The following is a 25,889-nucleotide window of genomic DNA, read 5'->3' as shown; positions in this document are numbered from 1 at the left end:
TAGTGATTCCATAAGGGTAACTAGGGTCACGGTCACAGCCAGTGGAGGAACACCGCGGTGGTTTTACCCGGTAAGGTTCTGGCCCTGTGAAATCTCTTTTTGTGCCTTTAGGCTTCAGACATTCTGTGTCCTGCGTTAAATTTTACCAAGAGAAGTGGAAACTATCGGTTTCTTTTCTTCTCCTCTATTTCCTCCTCTATTTATTTTGATTTATTTCGTTGCGGGATCCTAGGCAGTTAATCATGTCCCTGAGACGCTGAGACTTCAGTGTTCCGGGGTTTTCATGGTTGTTTCTACTGTAGATACTGGCTAAATAAACTGTTCTCTCTAGTGCCTGACAGACAGTACATAGCCAAAACTATCGATTGAAGAAAGCTAAAACTTACCATATTTGTTTAATATTACACACCAATTAAAGAAGTACCCAATTACATAAAAAGAAAGCCATAAAAAACATAATCAAAAACTCTTACTTAGGTACAACAAAAAACTGCATTTTTATACACAACAAAACAGACACTGAAGCAAAAAAATAAACGCAAAGAAATTTGCGACACGACAGAAAAACTAACGAACCATGCCACTTGCACTGTTAGCAAGATAACTGCACAAACACAAACATAACGCATTCGCTTCCTCATAAGATTGACTAATAACCAAGTAATGAAACAAAAACGAAACCGAAGAAATATGTTGTTTGCTTTTCTTTTATAATATTGTTGATTGTTTTGGATCCAAGCGTTTGTACAATGAGTGTATGGCCACTGATAATGCTCTTATATAAAAGCCCGGACGCAAAATACGCATAGTCCATTGTGAAATGTTCTACAATTGAGTTAATTGTGTGTCGGATTTATTATTTCGTTAAAAAGGTATTTCTTGTTTATTCTTATGTGAATTTCGTGTATAGAAAGTGATTTTATTATTGTCTTTAGTGTATTTTCTCCTCTTTTAGTTCAAGTTAAAATAGGGAGTGTATATCTCAAGATTTTTTGTGAATATAGTTTTGTTTTTCGTTAGATTCTTTCTTTTTTAGTTCGTCTATAGTATTTTTTATATTTAAATGAGACAGATCGTCTGTTCTATTTGGATCTTTAGTTAATTACCTAACCTACATATCGGTGTAAAATCTCAATAACAACAGCTGTGTTGTGCAGCAACCACCTGTGTTATAGAAAAAAGAAAAAAATACATATATATGCAACACCTGTTCTAATCAGTAGCTTATATAGAGGATAAGATTGATTCATGTAACATTGGATTAGGATTAGCTTGAGAGTTAGTATTATTGATTTTTGACGGATTTCTTTAAATAAAAGCCGGTTCATCTTAAGTTTATTGCCCCGCATTGTTATCTATATGATTTTAATTAATATTAGGGTACGTACACTACGATTTCTTTTCGCTTTAATATGTCGATATGTGATTGTGTATTTTATTGTCTTGTGTTTTATTAATATAAAAATTAAATTAAATATTACCAAAACAGTACATCTAGCTTTTGTATACGATTTAAGGACGAAGAGATAGAAATGTTATTGTAAAACAATCATGTTTATGAATTCATTGATGGAACCAGTAGCACATACATTTTAACGATATGTTTTATTTTTAATTTATTTACAGATGGAGAAAACAATACTCCTGCTCCTGTCCATAGCGACATCAATCAGCTCAACACCAGTGATGACAAGACAAATGCTACTAAGGCAAAAGACGAGAGACCACTTCTGCGCAAACCTCCTCAATTTCAACAACTTCTACTATTCTTTAGAAGAACAAAAGAATGTGACAGGAATCCCGGCAGACATGAGCATACATTGGAAAACTGGCAAAATCTACTTCACTCTGATTAGTGACGAAATGAAAATGAGCCTCCAAGTTTTAAACCCAAGTGGGGAATTCGATGTAATCAAAGTGGCTGGACTGGGCCAGTCGACATGCGTTGATAACCTAAATGACATCGTTTATTTAGCTACCGATAACGGTGTCTACAAATACAAAGATGATGGCTCTATAGAACTGTTCACAGCTTTGGGCGAAGATGTTATGTATATTGCAGTGACTAGCGATGGAAGTGCGATGTACATAGCTACCTGGCCCCAAAATAGAGTCCATAAAATAACAAATGATGGACAAAAACAAGAAGCGTTTACAGCTATACCAAATGGACATGGGCTGACCGTTGATCCAAGGAACAACATGTATTTTGTCGCCACAAAAACCTCATATATCCTTAAGAATGGGTATACTGTCCCTATTAAAATTAAAGGTTTGCCAAGTGACAAAATGACTGGGCTATTTGTCAGCAGATCTGATGAAGTATTTGCCATGGATGAGAACAGTAATTTGTACTCGGTTGATCCAGAAAACTCGAGTGCTAAGCATTTAGGGACTTTCAGTGTTTCTGGAGTAAATTCTTTTGCAATGGACTCAGCTGACAATGTGTTGATTGGTGTTAAAGGCGCCATTTTGAAATTCAACGCGTATGAGCAGTCGCCTTGCCCTGAGTACGAAAGTTAAATTATTTATGTTATGTGTTGTGACTAACTGAAATAATATTAAGTATTTATTGTTTATAATAAACTCTTTCGATAAACTGTTGATGTTGATTAATCCGCTTCCATCTTTAATTATCTTCTTGTGAATAATGTGTTTATAATTTTTTCTCTTTCATTTTGTTGTTATTATTCTGGTTTTGTTTTGTGACTAAAATAATAATTGTGACTAACAATTTAATTTTACTTTAGCTTTACATTAACATAAAGCTAAATGTTTTTGTCCCTGAATGGGTAGGCAAGGCAGAGATGAATTTATACAATGTAACTAACAGTCATTTTTTTCTTCTTATGTTATGGGTCATAATTCTAAAATTCCAGTCTCCGTATTGTTTGTGAGATACATATACTTGTTACCGACGAAGCTGTCTATCTATTCTGTTTATTATGGTATTAGCCGGTAAACAAATATACGGATCACCTAATGTTAAGCAATCACCACCGCCCATGGGCACTCGAAACATCAGAGGTATTACAAGTGCGTTGCCGGCCTTTTGGGGGTTTGGAATTTAAGTTTTCTTGGAAATCGGGGATTGGGAAGATTGGGGAGGGGGGTAATTGTGACTCTGGTAACCTCACTCACACAACGCAAGCGTTGTTTCACGTCGCAGTTCTGTGAGTCCGTGATATCACTCCGGTCGAGCCAGTCCATTCGTGCCAAAGCATGGCTCTCCCACATTATTGAACTATCCCTATTCTATTCTGTTTGATTAAATATTATGTTATGAGTAAGTATCGAGTTAAACTTAATAATAAAATAACTGCGAACCCTTCGAGAAATAATAAGCGTGATGCCTTATTGCTTATAACACAAATGGTGAAAAGGAAAAGGCATTACGAGCTGTAATGTGCATCTCTGCACATGCCTCCTGCCTATCCCTTCGGGAATAAATTCTCGTGACGAATCGAGAATAGATAGACTGCCTCGTCAATCTCTAGTACATAACTCGAGCTGCAAAAAACCCGCAAAGTCTTATGTAGAAGCTAAAGCCGAAGCCGAAGCTCTGGTAGCTTCGGCTTGAAACAGGAGTTGGAACGATGGTTTTTAGTCAGTACGTACCTAAGGGTTTGGTACTCACGAGGCTCACCCGATACGATAGAAGTATTTCGATACGGTTCGTTTTTCAAAAATAAACCCTCTAGATTTTCATATAGGTACCAAATCACATTAATTTAACCCAAGTTTGACAGCAGTACCTAAATAAAAAAAAATATGCGTCAAGTACCTAGCTCTGAAATCCCAATGACGTTTAATTTTTACACATAAAAATATATTTCTTGTCTTTCATTTTCAGTAGCAGCAAGAAAGGCAAGCGCCACAGCCGCAAGAGGAAAAATAAGAAACGTACCACAACTACCCCCGAGCCGGCTGAAGAAGACGAAGAAGAATAAATTATTATCAATTTATTGTATATATCCCCATTTTACCACGTTCTAGTGTATTTCTTAATGTATACGGACTCTAATTTTAACATTTATATGAAACTTCATGTAAATAAAATAAAATTATAAAATATAAAGAAATTGTTTTTAATGCCATCTATGAGCGTTTAGTAGCACTAATTTATTCGGGACTAGTAGTGCCATCTGTTAACTATTATGAGAAGTATAAACTAAACATTTGTTTACTAGATGGCAGCACATTAGGTATAATCCGATGAAAAGTTTTATAAAATAAACTGTAATTACAAAATTAAATACTTATAATAATCAGCGCCAATCTAAAGATCTATTTTAATTATTTTATTGATAATGATAACATAAATCAATACGATAAGAAATATTGAAACTAAACGATAAGCCTACAGCAGTATCAAAACGTGATAGATTAAACGTTGCCATATTAAAATAATGATTCCAGAATATGGTAAATATTAAAAATGAATATAATGTGTTTTCTAAATTAAAAAAGAGTATTTAAGTTACAAACAGTATTTTCTACTACATAATATGAACACTGATATCCCTAAAAAAACATAAAATTTAGCTCCCTTTATCTAACAAACCTCGTATAATACGAATAGTGTGAAGTGATTATTATTTCCAGTTACAATAAAATCTAAAATGTGCAAATAATAGACATTGACCCATCCCGGCATTATTCCTTGCTGATTTTGATAGGAAATCATACAGGTTTTGGAACTTCTTTGATTAAAATAAAATTAATAAGTCCTATGCTACAAAAAACATTTTGTGCATAACACAATAAATAAACCGGTCAGAGTTGTGGGATATTGTTAATTTTTGGAGTTAGAATGACATGATAATGAATTTAGATAATGAGTCTGGCATTCCTTCTCACTCTATCCTGTATGAAACCTAACATTTAATAAGAAAAACCTATATTTAGAAAGGACTAAGTATAGTAGTTACAGAACAAATTATTTTAATGAAATTAAATTATGAATTATCGCATTTTTTTTTAATAATGTTCATCTTGAAAGTTATTTTAAAACTTTGCACACTAATCTAAATATTATCTTACGGAATATAAAACTTTCAACTACAATATTGATTTCCACTGTCGCATAACGTAAATAGAGCTAAATAAATATAGGTACGTAATTAACATTACTCTACTACTAACACTATAAGAATACTAAACATAAATTAATTTATTGACTAAGTTTACATTTATTCGACCCACTATTTTACATGGCTCAGAGGATATGGAAATTTTTATATGGCAACACCAAGTTGTCCTCCAAACCAACCTATTTTATTTTCTGTCACTTGGTTCATTCATTAATTGTCAAATTGTCATACGCGTCGCCGATGTGTCAGTGGGCGATCGTTGTATAGCGTGTTATTTGTGTCGTAAATGTGGTTCGATTATGTGATAATGAGAAGACATGCGCTTTACAACATTATTATTAAGTGATGCATGTGTTTTGAGTTTAGTGTCGTGTTAAAAAACGTTGTTTTCATTTGTATGTCATCGGACTCTTCAATATGGCGGCTCCTCGTCACAAATCACAACAGAAAAATATATCTTCGATATTTTCGAAGTTGCACGGGGCGTTCTCGGACGCGGTATGCCCTACTAAACTTGCGACCGATAAAAGGACATTGGATAAGACTTGGAAATTGATGGATAAAGTTGTGAAACTGTGTCAGCATCACAAGATGAATTTGAAAAACAGTCCGCCGTTTATTCTAGACATTCTGCCGGATACGTATCAGCGTCTGCGTGTTATTTACTCCAAGTACGAGGACAATATGCAGGCGTTGAACAGTAACGAACATTTTAACATATTTATAATTAATTTGATAAGGAAATGTAAGCAGGCTATAAAGTTGTTCAAGGAAGGGAAAGAGAAGATGTTTGATGAGAACTCTCACTACCGCCGTAACCTGACGAAGCTTAGTTTGGTGTTTAGCCACATGTTGAGTGAGCTGAAGGCGATGTTTCCGAACGGCACGTTTGCCGGGGATCAGTTTCGCATCACGAAGAGCGATGCGGCCGAGTTCTGGAGGACTAACTTTGGAAACAGGTTAGTTTCGCATTCTATATTTGAAAACATGACACTGGCCATTTTGGTACCTTATTTAGTCATGTCACATTGGTTGTTGATGAGACGTGATACAAACATCAATTGTATGTCTTTAAAACATAATTATTATGACTTTTGCTTACTAGGTAGGTATGAGATTTCTCTGATCTGATTGTTCATCATTCTCATAGAATGCTACTGCGGCAGGCCCAACTAGATATACTAGGTACTTTGATGATTTGTAAATTTCATCAATAACTACACTAGTAAACATTATCTTTTGTAGATTACTTATGTACCCAAACAGTCCAATATCCACTACTGGACTATAGGCATCCTCAACATATAGAATTTTCTAGTTAGTCAAAATGCTTAGCTGTCACATTCAACAAATTCTTGTTTTAAAATGGTGAACCACAGAGTTTTATTCCCCGTTTCCTGTTAAATGCAATATTTTGTCAGCTTACATATTTGTGCTTCAGAGATGATGCAGGTGTTCCGATTGGCTGGTTAATTTGAGTCGGCTAATCAGAGTGCCAAATGCATTCTCATTTCAAATAAAGCAATCTCATACTAAGCCCTCTAGTATTATAGACCGAGACACAAACGGAGATTTCTGATCAAGCATAGTTAGAAAGAGATGCACATGTCTATTGAATGTATTTGCATCTCTTTTTAACTGTACTTATAGAAATGATTTTTGCTGACTTAGTTCTATAATACTGGTCTTAGGATGCTTTTCTACCAGAGATGTGTTATGCTACATTAATGCTATATTTCATCCACCGATCATGTTCACGTACATAGCTTAGCAATGGTAGAAACAGACTATGCAAAGCTATGTTTTTCATATTGAAATATGTGCTGCGGATGTTTGCTATGGATGACGTCCCTACTATTGATATATTACATACCCGAGCTGTGCATCTTCCTTGCACAGCTACTTTGTGGCACATCTTACTTGCATAGCTATAAATAGCTTAACCAGTATCGGTGGAAATGGACACATCTAAGCTCAAACTTTCACAGCGAAGCTACGTAGCATGTCTCTGGTGAAAAAGCATGATTAGAGGTATTGTGATATATGTACTCTATCCTGCTTTCACTAGGTTTTAAAATCTCAATAGCTATTAACTAGACAAACATAATCACATCAATTAAAAAACAAACTACTTTAAAGCAGATAGTATTATCAAAATATCAATTATACTGAAATGGTAAAAGCTTTACTTTTAAAATGTTTTCCTTAAAACCTAAGTATGTGTGTGTAAACATTATTTTTCTGTACAAAATTGTACATATGTGTATAACTACATTTGAACAGGTGTACATGTTTTTTCCTTGTATTATTGTAAAGCTTGTATTGTTGTTATGTTTTGCAACTTTTTGTAAAGAAAATACCTAGTTCATTGTTCTGTTACAGTGTTCAGTATTTTCTTTGGCCTTACAGTGTTTTCAAGTTACTGTTTTCTAAAGACAATTGATCTATTTCTTGTGAGTGTTTCCTATGTACAAACCTACACTTTTACAAACATACATCTTAGTTGTTTGGAGCATCTAGCTACACTGACAGACAGACAATTAAGGATTAACTAAAACAGTTACCTAAATGCTTTGACTTTTGCTTTGTATCTATTTTTCTAAAGTTGTTCCACTTTATCCTAAGGTTGATGCAGAAATTGCCATATGGGATTAAGGCATTCTTATATGCCATTATTTATTAAATTAAATTATGGAATTCTTTTCCATTTTCAAGTTAGTACCCATTATCATTCAATGTAGTTATTACTAATATTATAACAAAAACCAGAAAATGATAACAAAAAACGCATGAAAATAACTTCTATCTCTCCACACATCAAGGAAAAAGGCATAATAATACTTTTTATCACAACAACAAGATCTTATTTCCTAGAGCAGCTAAACACGGCATCAGCAGTCATTTAGCTACCACCATTGTCATTGGACCTCCCTGACAATTGATAATTAACTTTGTTTCTAAAACAATAGGTTTTTAATTCACATGTCACGCAACACTTCCTTATTGAATGTCATAGCTTTCTCATGGGAAATTAATGGGAGATTTTTACTGTATTTATAATCTAGATAGTTTTTGTATCAAGCTAGTGTTTATGTGTGAAATGAAACGCTTAGATCGTTATCTCTGAGCTAGTACAAGAATGGATCATGTTTTTTACATTTTTTTGCACAATAATTTAGTCTGCTTAGGTTTCTTATATACCTACCAGTTTGTTAAAACTTATCTCTGACTCTGCTGGAGACATTTCGATCAATTGTGTTTTTTGTTGTGGTTTCATATTGTTTTTTTTTACTTCAACATTTAATAAATGGTGTCAACAACTTTGTTATTGGACTATTTAATCAATTTATAAATGAATCATGTGTTCATTCACATTGGAAATGTTACAAAATCATATGAAAATCATCATTATTACTTATTTGATTCAACTTTTATCAAGTAATAAAGGAAGTTGTTATCTCAAAACGTTCTTCGTAAGCCCCCACGTAAGTTAGGAGTCAGTAGAAATCAATCATATAATAATACCAATCAATCAATGGGTAAAACTAAGTATTTTATGACGCAAATCATAAGATTACTTATCCATTCATGAAATAAAACCGAAAGGAAATAGGTGTATAAGTCATTTCATGAATGGACATGCTTATCAGTTTTTTTTATCAAGTGGATTGGCTGAAACTACCTAACTGCTTTATCTATGGTGAAATGCCATGTTTGGTACATATTTTAGTGCAGACAGGTGTGTACTTGTCCGTTGGTATTATTTGGAACGATTTAAATAGGCTTTGATCCAAACCTGTCTATTAAGTAAAATTATAGGCATAGTATGTAGAGTGGTTATATCCTAGGAATAGAAATTTATTATGGGATAACTGGTTAGTTAGTCCTTTCTGTCAAATTCCTGTAACTATTAGATTATCAACTTTATTGTTTTGATGTAAAGTTGACTATGTAATGGGTATCGCAACCTAGTATAATTTGCTGTACTGCGGACTGCCTAGCAGGTTACCAGGGCTCCGGCTTGAAAAGCAGGAGTAGAAACAGTGTGATTTTTTAACAATAAGAGTCTGACACTCCCTCTCGCCTCGCCCAAGGCGGGACAAGTCATTTGATAATTTTCCCATGACAAAACAAAAACAGTAACTATCATTAGGAGGAATGAGGTTTTCAAAAATGGGACAATTGAGGAAAAAATAACAACATACATACCAGGTAGTTTATAGAAGTACGTAATGAAGTCCATTTTGAATTAGCGATACTAACAATCAAATTATAACACCAACCCATGTAATCAAAATCAGCAAAGGTAGTGTGCAAAAAAGAATCAAGACATAACTAACTAGGTATTATTTTTTTCATTAATCGTTTCCTTTCGCCATCTTATCGATAGTAAATTGTAATAAAATATCGTTCTCAATGAACTAACTATACCTAATCTTAATTTCGTATTATAATGCCGGATGTGTAAAAACTAATTTTGTTTTATCAATAATCTTTGAACGAGTCGATCATTCATTTTCTTACGTAAAATTGGTGTTGATTCTGATTTGTAATGTTGATAAAATGTTCCTACCTACTTAGGTAGCTATATCTATCTAATTATTTAATAATTAATAGGTAGATATCTAATTAATACGTAATACCTACATTGAAATATTACGTGGTTCCGGAGCGGCAGACTACGTAATAGGTTACCGGGGCTCCGGCTCAAAGCAGTCATTGGATGGTTTTCTCCCCTAAGGGTAGTAAAATAATTCGTAACGTACTTACCAACCACATTAACACTATACAAGTATGGATATCTACCACAGAATTTTGTTAAAGACACAAAAAAATCACTTGTATTAACTACCGTCCATTTGCAGAGTCCCGTTGCAATTGAATTCAATGGAACTGCGCAGTTACTCAAAAATGTTGCCCAAATAAATAATTAAACTGGTTTGATGGAAATGCTAGCAGGGAAATACATTTTATACCATGTGCTTTACAATTTGGGAGCATACAGACGAAATAGTTATATCTCTTTTTCCAGTTTTATCCAGTTTTGGTGTCGATTCTAGCTAGTTGTTTGATCAACCCACGTCAGAGTACCTGCAGTTGGTTTCAAATTAAAATGAATTCATAGAATTGCTACTGATTTCTTCGTTTGTTCCATTTCGTTTCATTTAACTAACTATTCCATTTTCCCGGAGTTTTGAATTGGTTGGTGCTTTGTGGTAAAAAGAAAAACATAATAGGGATTTTTTGTGACGATTACTTAACTGTGTCTAAAAACTCCAATTGTTCCCAAGTCTTAAAGTCGTGTGTTCGATACACGACAAAGCCTCTTAATATCGAAATTGTTTGACTTTTTAGGATATAAAACGGAAATTATATTTCTTATCTTCTAATACCTAGTAGTTAATAAATAAATAAAAAAAATATCGTCACGCCTTTTATCCCCGAAGTGATCGACAGAGGTGCACATTATGACACGTAATGCCACTACAATATACAACTACTTTTCACATTTAACTATGAAGTCCCGTGTGGAGTGAACCTAATGCCATATACCGGGCACAATTTCTAGACGCCGTACCACTCGGTCAACGAGGCAGTCTATCTTCAAATAACTAATTAGTAAACTTTTATATTATTATTCCTTTGCTAAAACAAACCTAGACAGTTATTCGTTATTGGTATTCATTATTTATTTAACTATCACGTGAGCAAAATAGATTTTGTTACGAGAATGCAATGCAAGGACGGACAAGATATTTCTTTTATTCTTATTAACTATGTTGGAGTATCATACAGTAGAATTTCTCTTCTTTTTCCAACGATAAGTCTAGAATGATTCCCCTAAAACTGGAAACAAGTCACATAACTAACACAATTTTTGCAGAAACAGCCGTCGAACGCAACATTTACGCAAAGTGGGTATTTAAGACCCACACAAATCTTCCCACTCGTTTTATAAATAAACTTACGTAAATATTATTTGATACGAAATATGTCACAGAAATGTATTGATGTGATTTGAAATGGGAATTGGGGATGTGCGTAATTTTTCTCTCGATGTTCGTTAAATCGTTTTACACTCGGATTCACAGCACAAGTGAAATTATTGGTGTTTACCTACGTTTTTCTACTCTTCGTTGGAGATTCTGAAGAGACTAGTTAATGTAGGTTTTACTCAAAATATAGTGATAGAAGTTAAGGTGCTTAGTTTTTTCTGAAAATATCTACTTATATTTTTTTTAAACGTTGCCCCATACTAGGGTTTTCTCCTGTGTCGTTGGTGCGTTCACATGCATATGACACCCAGACCCGAATTAACAATTTGTAGATCACACAAAAGTTATTCCGTGCCGGAATCAAACCCGCTACATTGTTGCACGACAGGCAGTTGCCCAGCCAGTGCAGTCCAACAATATGGAACAAAAACATTTTTCTTAATCAGTTTGGTGGTTGAAACATTTCACAGAAGCACTTAATCTGGGTACCGAGTATTGATTGAATCAGCACCTGCTCTTCGAAAATTCTAGGAACCTATCAAATTCCTAACGTATTAGTAGATTATCTAATGGATAAAGAGCTTTATGTAACCCATCTCCTCCCCTGCTTCATTACACGATCAGCATTAAGTAACGTAGCATAATCCTACACAGCGGAAACCAGTTGATACATTACTGTTGTTCGAGCTCATCCGACCGAGTCGTTTCCAATCCAGTGACACAACTTCACACACGCTAATGTCGGTTGGAAACGATAGCACATTGAATGTTTGTGGCTGTATCAGATAACACGGCTTTTGATACCAACCCCGTTACTTGTTCTAAAGGTCTGAATCACCCTTAGTAAGTTTGTCACTCACAAAACATGGTGAAATTTCTCCAGAATGTTCCTAAAAATATTCTGTTTATTTTTTCCTTAACTAACTAAACTACCTGTGAAGAAATGGAACGCAAATTTTATCGTTCTAATGAAATTATTACAGCTCACTCCTTACCTCGTAATTTTCCTAAATCGATTACGGAGATTTTTTCGTGCGATTCCGAGAAAACATAACTGATTTAATAGTCACGTCTCAATATAAAAGAGGCGAGACACGAAAGATCGATGATCACCGACTTATTTCAGTTGTATCCGGTACTCTGAGAATTTGATTGGCTGTAAAAAATAAACGTGTAAGAAGTGATTGTGAGAAAATCTGATTTGCACTTCTTTTGGCGTCTTAACGTCTTCCAAGAACGTTCGGTTACTTTTCGGAGTGGTTAGTTTTTATTTTTTTATCTATACATAGTATAAAACAAAGTCGCCCATTTTGTCTGTAGTCCCTTCGTATGCATAAAACTTTAAAACTACGCAACGGATTTTGATGCGGTTTTCACTAATAGAAAGAGTATTTTCTCCGACAGGTTTTTATATATAATTGAAATACATTGAAACTATATTAGCTGAGTTATAGCGATTTATGTCCAAGAAGTCAGAAAAAAATCTAATTGAAGATTGCATTTGTGCGTGCGCCGCTTATACCGTTGGATACAAGTAAGAACAATGTATAGCAAAAACATTGGTCTTTATTAGTTCTACAAAAAAGTCCGCGATGACATATATCCAGCTTTTTTATTTAAGTCACAAAAACTACTTTTCTGTATTAAAAAAACATTTAATTCGTTGGGTGATGTTTAACTGGTGATATAACCAATAATACATATATCCTTATCATAATAAGTAAGTTCATCATCACGAGCATTTAATTTAGATTATTTTTGCAGTTTACAGTGTGTTATTTAGACATATAGTTTAGTTAGGAGATATCACGATATTAGTATTGCGGCACGGTACGGGCCGGCCGCGGCGGCGGGGGCAGCGTCCCTATAAATAATATTAAAAAGTAGGTACTACGACTTTGATCTATACATATAAGACAAAAAAAAATCTGTACATTACTTAAATATTTTTTCCAAAAACTGATAGGGGGGGCGATCAAAGAAGAGTCACAGAAACCAAAAAACATTATAATATTTTAAACGCGGTTAAGGGAAAGAGAAGTTATTGTGAATTGAAAATTAGTATCCAATATGTGTTGGTGCGTTGACTGTATTTGTCGAAGTAGCGGGATACACGCAAACGAAGTTGCGCGGGTCAGCTAGTTATGATATAAGCCTCTAAACGAGCAGACGGATCGCCTGATGGTAAGCAATTGCCGCCGCCCATAGCACGCACATGGCTGCACGTTGCCAACCATTTGGGGGTTCGGTATTCGGAAGTTGGGGATTTGGGGACTGGGAAGAAGAGTAATTGGGCCTCTGGTAACCTCACACAACGAAGAAAAGGCAAGAGTTGTTTGACGTCTGTTTTCTGTGAGGCCGTGGTATCACTCCGGTCGAGCCGGCCCATTCGTGCCGAAGCATGGCTCTGCCACACTTAATTCTTGATAAAAAAAAAACGTATTAAAATGTAGCGGTTGTTTCATATTTTACATTATGTCATTTAAAATCCTTTTCCGTGTCAACGTTCTGTGTAATAAACTCAAATGTAAATACCTTTTCGTACACGAAATTATGTAGGAACAAAATAATTTCCAACATTTTCATGTATTTTCCTGACGTGTCACCTAAAAGCTTATTTAACCTGAAATTAAATTTCGAAAGAGGTCTTGCTTTTACTTTTGAACATATTTAATTATGCTCTTTGTTCGTTACATGCCTAACTGCGAACATGTATATGACATGTTATACATTTTACAAAAGACCAGTTTGTAAGCAAAGATATTCATTCAAGCTCTCTCGTCTGAGAAAACTTTTGTTTCACAGTGAGTAATTTGGAACTCCAAATATTCTATTAAATAATTATAAGACTTTGTCGGACTTGCTCAATGAATCAGAAATGAGGTCGGCGCATTCAGAAGCTTCTTTGACAAAACTGCGGCACTTGATGGAATGAAGCGTAAGTCTTTAAGAGGTCAAAAAAATTCAGCTCATTTAGGAAATCCAAAGAAGTCTGGATATTTTGTGAATTCTCAGTAATATACTGTACACACAAGTACATTAAGTTTTATAGCTGTAAGGTCATTAACCAAGCAAGCTGATTGCACGTCCCACCGTTAGTTTTTGCAAAAAGTCATTAAGGAAGTCTTAAACAGGATGACAGGTGTTGCAACACCTTTGTAAGCATTAAGGGGAAAGTATGTCCACTTGAACATTTCTAGAGGGCTACAACTTATAACGATCAAAACCAGTTCATGAATTAAATGAAAATATAAAAATATTATCGAGTTCATTACCTTTTAAACTAAAGAAGTTTTTATGTATTCGGTACGTTAAGAGAATTAATGCGATTTTTTCATCGGTGGCACGTGATTGTTGTCTTAAACAAGTGATATCAATTCAGGACAGTTTTTATGCCGTTTTAAGAGTGTCTTGTGGATTAAGGAATGTGTTTTCAGAATTCATGCCCTGTACAACATTTTATGTAACATAAACGATGTCTTGATTCGTTAAGTTTGGCTTCTTCTTTATGTTTTGCGACTAGGAACGCTACAGATACGACGGAAACGGTAGCATTCCTAACAACTTCATTATTCTTAAGATTTCCGTTGATTTTAACGTTAAGGTATCATCATCCATCATTTCCTTTTTCATTATCATTACTTTTTATGGTATAAGCCGATAAACGAGCAGACGGATCACCTGATGATATGCAATCGCCGGAACACCAGAGGCGTTACAAGTGCGTTGCCGCCTATTGAGAAGATTGCGAAGGGAGGTGTTTGGGCCTCCAGTAATATCACTCACATAACGAAACACAACACAAGCGTTGTTTCACGTCGGTTTTCTGTGAGGACGTGGTATCACTCCGGTCGAGCCGGCCTATTCGAGCCGAAGCATGGCTCTCCCACACTTAAACTGCTAGTTGTTTTATTCTGTTGTTAAGCACTCTGCCTTTTAAGAAGCATTTCCATCATATTTCATTGAACTTATCCGTCGCTTAAGTATCTTTAAAATAAATTCTGTTTGTACTTTGATATTTCTTACCTAAACATCTTTCACTGTAATCTCATCTCTCTCCGACGTCTAACTTATAGTTTCACCAACAGTTTAAAAGCAAGCTATTGATAGAACTTCTCAGAGATGAAGTTTGCAGCCACTTAGCTGACAATCTAACGCTTTTAATTAACTTTCTACATAAAAGGGTTATCTGTATGTAGTTGCTACGTGCCATATTCGTTGGTGCCTTATGTGTCATGTCATGTTTGAAGTATGACTCTTTGATATGAGCTGTTGAAATGTAACTGTATGAGTTCATGTGTGTTATTGAAAAATGTGCAGCTTAAGAGTTTATTGAATATCTTCCCTTTGTTGTGTTTCACAAAGGTGATGTTTCATTGATTGGATCCGCTTTATTGGAGTTCGCGTTCGAGATCTGCGAGGTCTTATTATTTGACTCGTGTCATATGTGACTGGAGTCGTGTAAATGAGAGGATGATATTTTATGGACCCTGAAAATAAAATAACAAATATGCACACGTAATTGTACAAAGCTATCTCCACCATCCGTCCACAGCGGATGGGGTAATTAAAGGTATGTTTATTGTATCCCAAAAGGGCAAAAACGGTCGTCACATTCGTCCCATTAAACAATGCCACGTCTCTATTTTTGGGTCGTGTTTTATTTTAAAAACACAGTTCCCACATCTCTATTTTGGGGATGTATTTTATTTTCTACATTGCGTTTTGCTCTGTCGTCATAATGACATTTGAAAATTCGTTTTCGCACGCAAGGTTGACGCCTACACGTACATTAAATCTCGTAATACAGTGTTATTTTTATTAACTAGCTGTATTAAGGTCTAAACAGCCTAATGAAATAGTTTTACAGAGCGATAAGTCTCACGATTTTCCCTTTTAAATTGTGACTTTGAACGATATTAATATTTATCAGGTTACCTAGTATTATTAATTCTACTCTGTCAGTGAAAAAATATGGGTACGTTTGAGAATGTCATAGTCTAGTGTGTCTGTATTATGTCCCGAGAAAATTATTTGATGACTCAATTCAAGGAAACACGAACAACGGCGGCGTAGGCGAGGGTTACAATTTAGGTATTGTCACTGTTTCATACTTACAGTGTAGCGTTCCTGACCAGTGACCACTCACACGTACAAGTTGATAGTCTGGAAAGTCCCTTTTAGTGGGCAATCCTTACCAAAATGAGAATTTCAAAAACATTTCTTCTTGTAAAATATCCCTCATGTCTTTGTAGATTTTCTCTCACTCCTAATAACGTTGTATGTGATAAAACATCATCTGGAGAATTATAAACAAGTTTTCTAATGACTAATCCTAACTCTGTTCCCCATCGCCAATCCCCAAATCCCCCAAAAAAGTAAAGAACTGGTAACTCCATTCGCGTTGCGGTTGTCCTTGGCCGTCACCGATTGCTTACCATCAGGTGATCCGCCTGTTCTCTTGCTGTCCTATCCCATAAAATCTATGCATATAGTTACTACGCTCACTCACAATTGCAGGGTCAATTCAGCAACCTGACGTCACTAACGATCTCCCGTCTGAATAGGGTCGTTAGGTCTGCCAGATACACGGAGTAGCTAACGAATGGATAACCAAGTTGTTTACAAACATTTCCTGGCTTTACTACTGTTGTCGTTTGTCATGTCATGCTAAGGCGTTGTTTTAGTTGTCATTATTGATTCCCTCCTTGATAAAGAGTTTTAACACAGAGATTTTTTTTCTAAAAAATCACATTCTTTCTCATGATGCGAATGTTCTTCTAGGTCTAATTCACTTTTGGCATTAGCAAATAACTTGTTATCTTTTTCCAAAAAAATCTATCTTTTGCAATTTGGGCCATATGAAATCTTACGAGTTTTCGACCTAAAAAGAACATTTAAAATGTATTTAGAGAATGCGTATTAGCATTTCATTTGTTTTCTCCTCTGTGGCCGGATGTTTTGAGCGGATAAAAACCGGACGGATTCCGTCAGGTCGCCAGTTTTAGATAGCGTTTTTATTTTTAGTGTTCCGCACCGGAATCGTGTAAGCGGAACCGTTGCCGGCGTAAATGGCTGTCTTGTATTACTTTTGGATAATGATTTTTAGTTGGTGTAATACAAAATTGTTTGTGAAACTTGGTTAACTATAAAAAATAATGTTTTTTATTCGTCCGTCTCGTTTTCATTTCATAAGTCAATTAACAGGTGTTTTTTTACGAGCAAATGTTTCTATTTGATAGATTTCGGTATCGAACTATAAAATCGATTGCATTAAACAAATACTGACGGTTTCTTCAATTATCTGCCGCTGGCGGTAACGCTAGAGGACGAAAGGTCAGGGTTATAGCTATCGGTTGAGGTCGTGGCGAGAATTTGAAACGTGATATAGATTGATGTTTCTCACTGTAAACAGAGGCAAAATTGTTGGCGAAGACTTTACCGATGGTAAATTGCCTGTCTTCTAAAGAATGTTTATTTTTTCTTAATTAGATTGATGTTTACTTTGCCATTAATCATATTTTCCTGGCTAAAGTTGAACGGGAGACTTCTCCATACTTCGGTTGGTTCTGGTGTCGGTTATCGCCTGTATGTACTCCTAAAATAACTTCAAATTATTTTATCGAATCGAATACTACAAACAATTCCATTTACATCGATCTTAATTAGTCCTAATTCGATGTTTCCCCCCACAAATCTGGGAACCACATTTCAATGTAATCTAACTGGATTGAAATCGAAATTCTGGATACTAATCTGCTCTGATTTCACAATTTCTCGCAATTTCCCCGTAGCATCCAACGTAAATATTAGATTCTAGTGCAATCTGCTTCGGGAAACGAAGCCTTTGAAAATTATGATGTTATTTACCTACGCTACATTGAGTTTTATACTTTACATTTTTAACCGACTTCAAAAAGAAGCAGGTACTCAGTTTGACCTGTATGTATATGCCCGATTATCTCGTGTTTGGCTAAAGTGATTGTGATGTGGTTTTCAGCATAGTATTTTTCAGACTTAGAAGAAGATTTAAATATTGAGTAAAGAGTAAAGAAAATGTAGGCCGTAAGAAAACTGCAGGCGGTTCCCTTTTTTTATTAACTTTTAACACGTGTAAGTAGGTAACCTTGATCTGGATGAATGAAAGCCTATTATGTTAACAACTAAGGCAACTTTGGTTCTAAGTTTGTTAACTTTCAAATAGCTAACAAAAGGAATCAAGTCTCTGAATTTCACCATAAATATATCTACCACCTATACAGAATGAAACAAAATGGAAGTTCAATCAGTAAAGAACATAATATTATTGTTGATTTTGTTGATAACCTACAAAGAAATTAACCCAATTCTAGCAGTTACTTTAGTTTCTCAGTATTGTTTTGTAACTTGGGAATACGCACTTTTATAAAAGACTACATAATCCTAGAGTGGGCGTCCCTTACAGTTCCTTTTATTTCAAGGCTTCAACTGCGTAGGAAATATAACAAACGAAATAATTTATCGTTTGGATATATATAAATATATATATTGTTATCTTGTTTGTTCAGCTATATTTTTGTTAATACGGTAGGTATACGAAAAATGCCGTGTTTGCGTAACGCCCGCCTCTACCGTTGGGATGTTGTCGAGAAAATTGCCTGTTTACCGGCTCGTAATATTTCCGAATGACTGTGCTTTAAAATGAAAATATAAATTGTACAAATGTACACAATGGGTGCTATAAAGATACCTTTACTTATGGGCAGTAAATAACTTGTGTGGTGGATAATAAATTGATTGATAACAATCTTTCCATTCACAATTTATTATTTGAATCAGAAGTTTCATTCGATAGAATAAATTAAGTAAGTAACAAACAACAAAATCAAATAACAACACTTTGTCTAACAGAAATTATCTTAAAATTACAAAGTCGTTGGCACTAGGACCCTGTAATCCCTGCGGCGGCTTTGCTCGGGCACAATACAACTTGTCAAACTTTGACACTTGCCAACTCCAAACATGTTCCCTTCGTGATTAGTTGGAGCTTTTGATGCCAAAATTTCATGACAGCCTTGCCTAAATGTTGCATTATTACTGTACCTATCTGTTAATTATGATTTTGTCTTGTCATCTTTGAGTTTTAGTTTATTGTAACATCATTCTTTGGCTGAGATTTTATATACATGCATAACTTCATGCCTGTCTTCCATGGGTTAAGGCACAGACAATGGACCGCCAATTGTTACGACTCTTACATACCTCTTTCCCTTCATCAATTTCGGTTAAAGGTACTTTTAATTTGGCCTTTCTTTAATGACTATATCGCCAATCTGTCCGTCTGTATATGTCCGTCCAGGGCGTCCTCCACCGACGGCCCAATTTATATTCGCGTTGTATATTCTTGTCTCTCTTTGCATATTGTTCTCTATATGTATATGTTACTGGTATTCAACCTCCAGATGCGATTTTGTATCAACAATTGAATGTATTGGTACTTTAAAAGGTTATATTTGCATTGATGACTTTCTGATTGTGTTCGTATCCTGTTGTGTTGTTATATTTGGCTCATTACGAACTTGACTTCGTGTTCATGGAAACAGGATTCGCTAACACGTAATATGATGTTGCTGGCAAACTTCAACTTGGAAAACTTTGGCATTAAACTTCTCCTCCCTAAGATTTACAACCAAGATATCCATCTCAGAAATTCGTTCAACCGAATTAGGTAAATGTATTTCGTTATAAAATTATTAAGTAATATCAATATTGGTAAAAAATATTACCGTTTTTACGAGCTCACTTTATGGACTCCCCAAAATGGTTATGTTATGAAACGGTTACTTGCACATCATAAGTTATTATTGGATCAGTTTTATAACGCTGTAAACGTTAACGGCGCTCGTGATCGGTTAAATGTCAAGATGTATGCTGACATTTGAGATCGTCCACTCGCTTGGAAAACGGTGTACATCGATATCGTTTTAAGTTCCCAAGGCTTTGTCTTGTGAGAGGCTAGCGACGCCATTAAATGCTTTTTGAATAGAATGGGACATTAGCGTGGGGTAAAGCATGTATTGTACCTTTCTCATGCTATTAAGACATGTGATATTACTTGGTATATTATTTTGCAGACATAAACGTTGTCTCTTATAAAATAGAATAGAAATGGCAAGATTTCTCGTAGAATTGTGAAGAATTTTCTGTACAATTTTACGTTCTTTGAGAGGATTTAGAAAATGCTTGCATTCATTCGATCTCGCAGACGCAACTTGAACCGAAAACAATGAAAATGTCAGTGTAGCCGTTCTCAAGTATTAATTAACTAAAGCGATAATTTCTGATCCATAAAAATTAATTGCAAATGTAACCCAATAGGTTACCCATAACGTAACGCATATTAGTACCCCATTTGCAAAGGACCCTTTCTCGATTCTAGGAGATTGTCGACATAATCAGATTTGCTCCGTGTTATGAATAGATGGAGACATGATGATAATACAATATAATGATATAAAGCGAAACATACTGTATTTTGTGTACCGGATTTATTGGAGAACTTGCCTCTCTTTATTCTGACAATACGGTGTTTCTAATATACATCCTCAAATTAATTTTTTAGACAGATTTTCGTTTAGAAGATCTGTCTTTCTCTATTTTATTATCTTAATAGTTAGTTCATAACTACTTTCATTTCAATTTCTTTTCTTCTCACTACCACTGAAACAATTCGCCACCAAAACAGACCACATTATGCAGATCATCTCGGGAAAATGTAAAAAAATACGAAGTCAGACTTAAAACTTTTCGTATAATGCGAATTGTTCATTCATAAACCGTCCATTGATAAAATTCAAATGATGTCCTTGGTATAGGCGTGTGGCGAGGACCGCGAGGAGAGATTTAAGCCGTTTGATAAGTCTATTATCCCATCAATTGATTCTGGATGAAACACAGTTTTAGCTTTATCCGATTTGCGGACAGCGTTTTTGTATTTCTTACCAGGGACAAATGAGAGGAAGAGAAGAACCAATCACCTTTTTGGTTTTTCTCTTCCAAGTAAAACCATTTAGGCATTCCGGACAACTTAACCAGTTACCGGGGCTCCGGCTTAAAGTAGAAAATGGAACGAGGTGGTTTTTAGTCAGTGAAAGTCTGACACAGAGTCGAGAGGAATCTCGACTCTTCCAAGGCGGGAGAAATTATTGGATGAGTTTTCCCCAACAAAAAAGGCTTCCATGTGTTCTCTCAATTTTACATAGTTTTCGTAGGTAGTCAGCCGTAGTCAATCACTGCTTAGTAAACAGCAATGTTTCATTGTTTCTAAGCAAGAAGCAAACATTTGTCATTCGTATGTCGCCTATAACTAGTTTGTGAATCATTAATGCATTGGTCAAATGATGCAACGTGGACATGTTACCCTTACGTAAGGATCAAACTATGTAGTTATGTCATACAACAATTCATATGTAGTGCAAATACCAAATTAAGTATTAAATAACAATATTTTAAAGGAAAAATATACTATTACCCATATAAGTCCAATATTAGTTTACATTACAATTCACATGTCTGAAATATTTGTTTCCTTGTGTATCGAAATTGTAATAAATGTTAATGTCCCCCTAGTGACGCTATCATTTACGTCATACACCTTTACGGGATGAAGTGAATTCTTATTTGTTCTAATGTTTCAATTTATGGCTCTTGTGTGTTTATGGAAGTCCCTTATGTTTCCCATAGGTGTTGTGGCTTGTGATTTAGTGATGAAAGTATGGTTGAGTGGTTATAGCAACCTTGGCTACGGTAAGGGAGATTTTCTGGTTTGCATAGTAGTATTTGTCACGAATCCAATGATGTCTTCCAGGGATTGCGATAGAATGACCTTACTTGACCAAAATCATGAGGAAAAGTAGATGGACATGTTTTTCTACCTCTTTGTGTATAAATTCATGATGATGAAAAATGTCTCAGTGTTACGCGGATATTCAGTATTAGTAACAATCCTTTACCGTCTTAGAACTGATGTGTTATGACTAATCACAATCTTTACGACCGTATCCCTCCACTTCAAAGCCAATAATGACCTTACTTCCATAGTTAAAAATATCATCGTCGAGTCCCGCTAAGCAATAAACCAATTGAGTTCGCCTCTGTGAACTTGACCCCTCGTAAAACTAACGATACGCTATGCTTGCAATTTTTAACCCAAGCGTTGCCAATCAAACGTCGCTTTTGTTTCTCAAAAGATTAGGTTCATTGTGGGATGAAGCTTATTTCTGGATTTCACTCCAATTCACACGTCGTTCTATTCTCGATCTTATTGCTGTTTGGTTTCGGTACAGCTTCAGTCGTGCCAAGTTTGGCGTTCATTGATTCCTTTATTCCACCTTGCGTCTTGAATGGAATATTTTTGCTACCATTGTGGGTACTTCGTGTGTCGTATTGGACTCGTGCCAAGGGATTTCCGTTATCGGATACAAACGCCACTTTTATATTTTTTTAGTTTTCGTTATTTATGTTTATTGTATCCAATTCACGATTTAAGTGTGCCAATAAATGTGAATTCTGAATTTAGGATTGTTTTGGTGAATTGGCACTTTGACCTCTAGAAAATGTATGATTTTCTAACAAACTTAACGGTATAAATTCTTCTTCTCAATATAGTAATTCATCCCTGCAATATTTGTGTATTTCTTCTACAATGCTTTCTGAAATATATCTCTAAATTTATAAAAGACATACGCACTAACAAGAATTATCATGATTTACTACCGATTTCAGTGTTAATACCTAATCTTTATTGAGGCTCTACTCGCTATCAACGTCTTGGGAACAGGTTTATAGTCAATAATAAATTAATGGAGCTCTTCTAAGTGTACCAGTACTGCCATTAATAGTTCATTAAGTGAAACTAAGATTTAGTAAGGGTTTATAATGATTTAACATGTGGTATGTCCGTGGTTTCAATGAAATCATGTCGTATATTTCCTCTGGATTGTTAATATTTAAATCGTTCAAGATTAATTTGCTGTCCAGGGACAGAAAAGGAGACACCAATGAGAAATGGAACCCAAATTACCCATTCATCAGAAATAGGAGTATCTGGGTACAAGGACGTAGAGTATTTTGTTCGTCTGCGCTCAGAATTTCCTTTTCTTTACGCAAATATGTTGTCGTCTGAGGTGACTGTTGACGATGATGTTATTTTTATACTGATTGATAATACTGTCCATCTATACGTCATAATCCCTTACTCGCCTCACACACCCACGGAAAATATTATTCTTAGCTGGAAGCCAAACTGCTAATATTCCTCAGATCTTTCTTATATTTCACACCAGTAAGATAAGCTGCTGATACAAATACACAGACCACATTTTCATTCATTTCTCTACGTCAAAACATTCAAAGGAAACATTTATAACCTTGTTCCGAACTAAACAAACTCGAAATGATTTGAAGCCAATATCTACTCGGAATACTTGTCTAAAAATACACACGTTATATTGTGGTTATAGTAAATAGCTATCAATGTTTCATTCGTGTTTCAAATCAGTAAATATATGTGTTCTATATAACAAAGTGTGACGTAATAGCGACGTAAACAAAATACAGAAAAATGCGCATAATACATAATGGAGACGTAGGAAATATAAGATGTATTAAGAATATTTGAGCCTGATCTATGTATGTATTAATAGTTTGAGAAAACGTATGTCTATCGTAGTCGCCCTTGAATCGACTTTCGTGGTTTTGAACGCGCGCTCGCTCATGAATGGTAGAGTTTCATTGATACTGGCGAATGGGCGTGTCTTGTGTATTAATATCTTTTATTCGACGCGCCCATATCACTAAATGTTTATCATTCATTCAGTTTGATACCATTAAGTAATACTGATGCTTGCTAGCACAACAACGCAATATTTACTCTCAATTTTGGAGCCCGTCTTTCCTGATTAATGACTTTGCGGAATTGATTACCTTGCTTGAAAAATACTTGGAAATATTCGGACCAATATTCTGTTTGAAAAATTTGTTATTCTGAAACGTAATCATGTTTGTTGTTTGTTTACGAGTACATTTTTATTTCTGTGTAACATGGAATGGAATAAATCAATCATTGTTTAAATGTGTCAAGCTGTTTCCTTTGGGTTTTGTAGGACAACCAGTGATTGTACTAATATTGTCAAAAGGGAACTTTTTGTGTGTTGAGGTCTTGAGGCTCGACCCAAAAACTTTATCCATTTTATTTCAATGTTTGTGAATTTGTGGAGATCAGGGCATGGACATCGACAACATATTTAAAAGGACCTTTAAATCCTTCTAGCAAGTTTGAGGGTGATTTTGCACCAGAGATGTGCTATGTAGATTTGCTACGAAGATGTAATAGCTAATCTGTGAAACTATGTGACCGTTTACACTGATACTAAGCTATGTAACTGTGCGAGGAAGATGCGCAGCTCGACTTTGCGATGTAGTAGTAGCGAAGCCATCAATAGGACGCATATTTCCAAAAAAACATAGCTTAGCTGAGCTCGTTACCATCCGCGCTATGCTATGTGTACCAATGAATATGATTGGTGCAAGCCAAACGCATCGTACCATAGCACATCTCTGGTGGAAAAGCACCCTTAATCCTTCAAGCGAGCTTTTATCTGTTTAACCAGACTTCTAGACTTTTCGATATTGTTTATGAAACCAAGGAAATCATACAACTATGAGTTATAATTTTTATCGTTGGGCCTTTGTGTACAATAATCTACGGGCTTATAGAATATCGCAATAGCATTCGAGTGTTTGCTGATAATATGATAAGACTGCCCATGACTTTCAAGTACTTGACTCACTTCCGTTCAGTCAACTTTCGATTTGACAATCGGCTGATATAATATCCTGTTTGTCGACATCAATGTGACCGTATGAAACATTTTATTGCATATTTTTCCGCGAATATTTCAATTTTCGTTGAAATAGGTAATCGCTTTTAAATAAAATTGAATGAATCTAACGAATCATTCTACGGTACTACGATTTTTAATGTTTCGTGAACATAAAAGTGTCTCAAAAATTTTGTGAAGATTCTAGGTGCGCTAGCTGATCGAAAGTGCTAGAATTTCAGGTTTTACATTGAATATTTCATCTACATAATATTGAATTACATCTCAAACCTCAAATCATTGCATTTTATTACATTATTCAATTTCTTACTAAAGAAAATGTAGGTGTATAATTAATAATCCCGGAGCTTTGAATCGAAAAGGCTCGAAAAGCAGGAGAAGGAACGGGGTGTTTTTGAGTAAGTAAGAGTCTGGCACTCTGTCTACTGCGGGAGAAGTCATTGGATAATTCTCCCGCCCCTCAAGAAAAGGTATATTTAATGATTACTTTCCATTTCAGTCTACCCTTTACAAAAATATCATGAAACAATGAAAAACAAATCTCTCAAGGCTGTTTTAGTTTTACACGACAGGAAACTCGTAAAAACCCGGTTTATAAGGAGTTTTTACGATATTTTTTTAGTAAGTACTCGTGTCTCGCAATTCCTTGTTTTCGTTTCATTTCTCGGTAACTACTGAAATGATAAGTTTGTCGCGGAAATTGAATGTTTATGCGAGTTTCTCGAAAATGAAGTACTTTAAATTCTCATGGAAGTGAGTAGTGAGTAGTTTTGCACTGTTTGTGTTATTTTAATGGTCGTATTTTTTCTATGTTTGTAATGGACGGATACCTTATAAAATGGCGTTTAGGTTTGTGCAGAAAAGTTATTCAGGATTTTTACTTCGTTAGTCTACCCATGTAGTCATCAACAGAGCGTATA

At 35.1% G+C, this 25,889-nt stretch overlaps 2 protein-coding genes across 4 annotated transcripts in view; both read left to right on the top strand.

Moving 5' to 3' along the window:
* The first annotated feature begins 714 nt into the window (after positions 1-714).
* LOC118276874 (uncharacterized) lies at positions 715-4,015 on the top strand. Of its 2 annotated transcripts, none has more exons than XM_035595466.2 (3): positions 715-872; positions 1,627-2,510; positions 3,854-4,015. In XM_035595466.2, exons 2-3 carry the CDS (start codon positions 1,627-1,629, stop codon positions 3,948-3,950), a joined length of 981 nt encoding a protein of 326 aa, XP_035451359.1. In that variant the 5' UTR covers positions 715-872; the 3' UTR covers positions 3,951-4,015. The 2 variants fall into 2 exon arrangements, with proteins under 2 accessions (XP_035451359.1, XP_050555754.1); XM_050699797.1 differs by having other exon boundaries at positions 3,857-4,007.
* A 1,279-nt stretch (positions 4,016-5,294) lies between these two features.
* LOC118276676 (E3 ubiquitin-protein ligase CBL) overlaps positions 5,295-25,889 on the top strand; it is a 93,570-nt gene continuing 72,975 nt past the window's right edge. The window contains exon 1 of one of the 2 annotated variants that reach the window (XM_050699778.1): positions 5,295-6,052. In XM_050699778.1, the coding sequence (XP_050555735.1) occupies positions 5,511-6,052 (542 nt within the window). In that variant the 5' untranslated portion in view covers positions 5,295-5,510. The remainder of the gene's footprint in view (positions 6,053-25,889) is intronic. The other variant, XM_050699779.1, reaches the window with a different exon arrangement.

This window comes from Spodoptera frugiperda, chromosome 17, assembly GCF_023101765.2.
Source record: "Spodoptera frugiperda isolate SF20-4 chromosome 17, AGI-APGP_CSIRO_Sfru_2.0, whole genome shotgun sequence".
NCBI classification, from domain to species: Eukaryota; Metazoa; Arthropoda; class Insecta; order Lepidoptera; family Noctuidae; genus Spodoptera; species Spodoptera frugiperda.
This window is presented reverse-complemented; position numbering and strand designations above follow the sequence as displayed.

Excerpts from the sequence above, each read along its gene's own strand:
- LOC118276874 (XM_035595466.2), top strand. The coding sequence starts at position 1,627 with ATGGAGAAAACAATACTCCTGCTCCTGTCCATAGCGACATCAATCAGC. Across the intron at positions 2,511-3,853 it reads GAGCAGTCGCCTTGCCCTGA|TAGCAGCAAGAAAGGCAAGC; the intron begins GTACGAAAGTTA and ends TTTCATTTTCAG.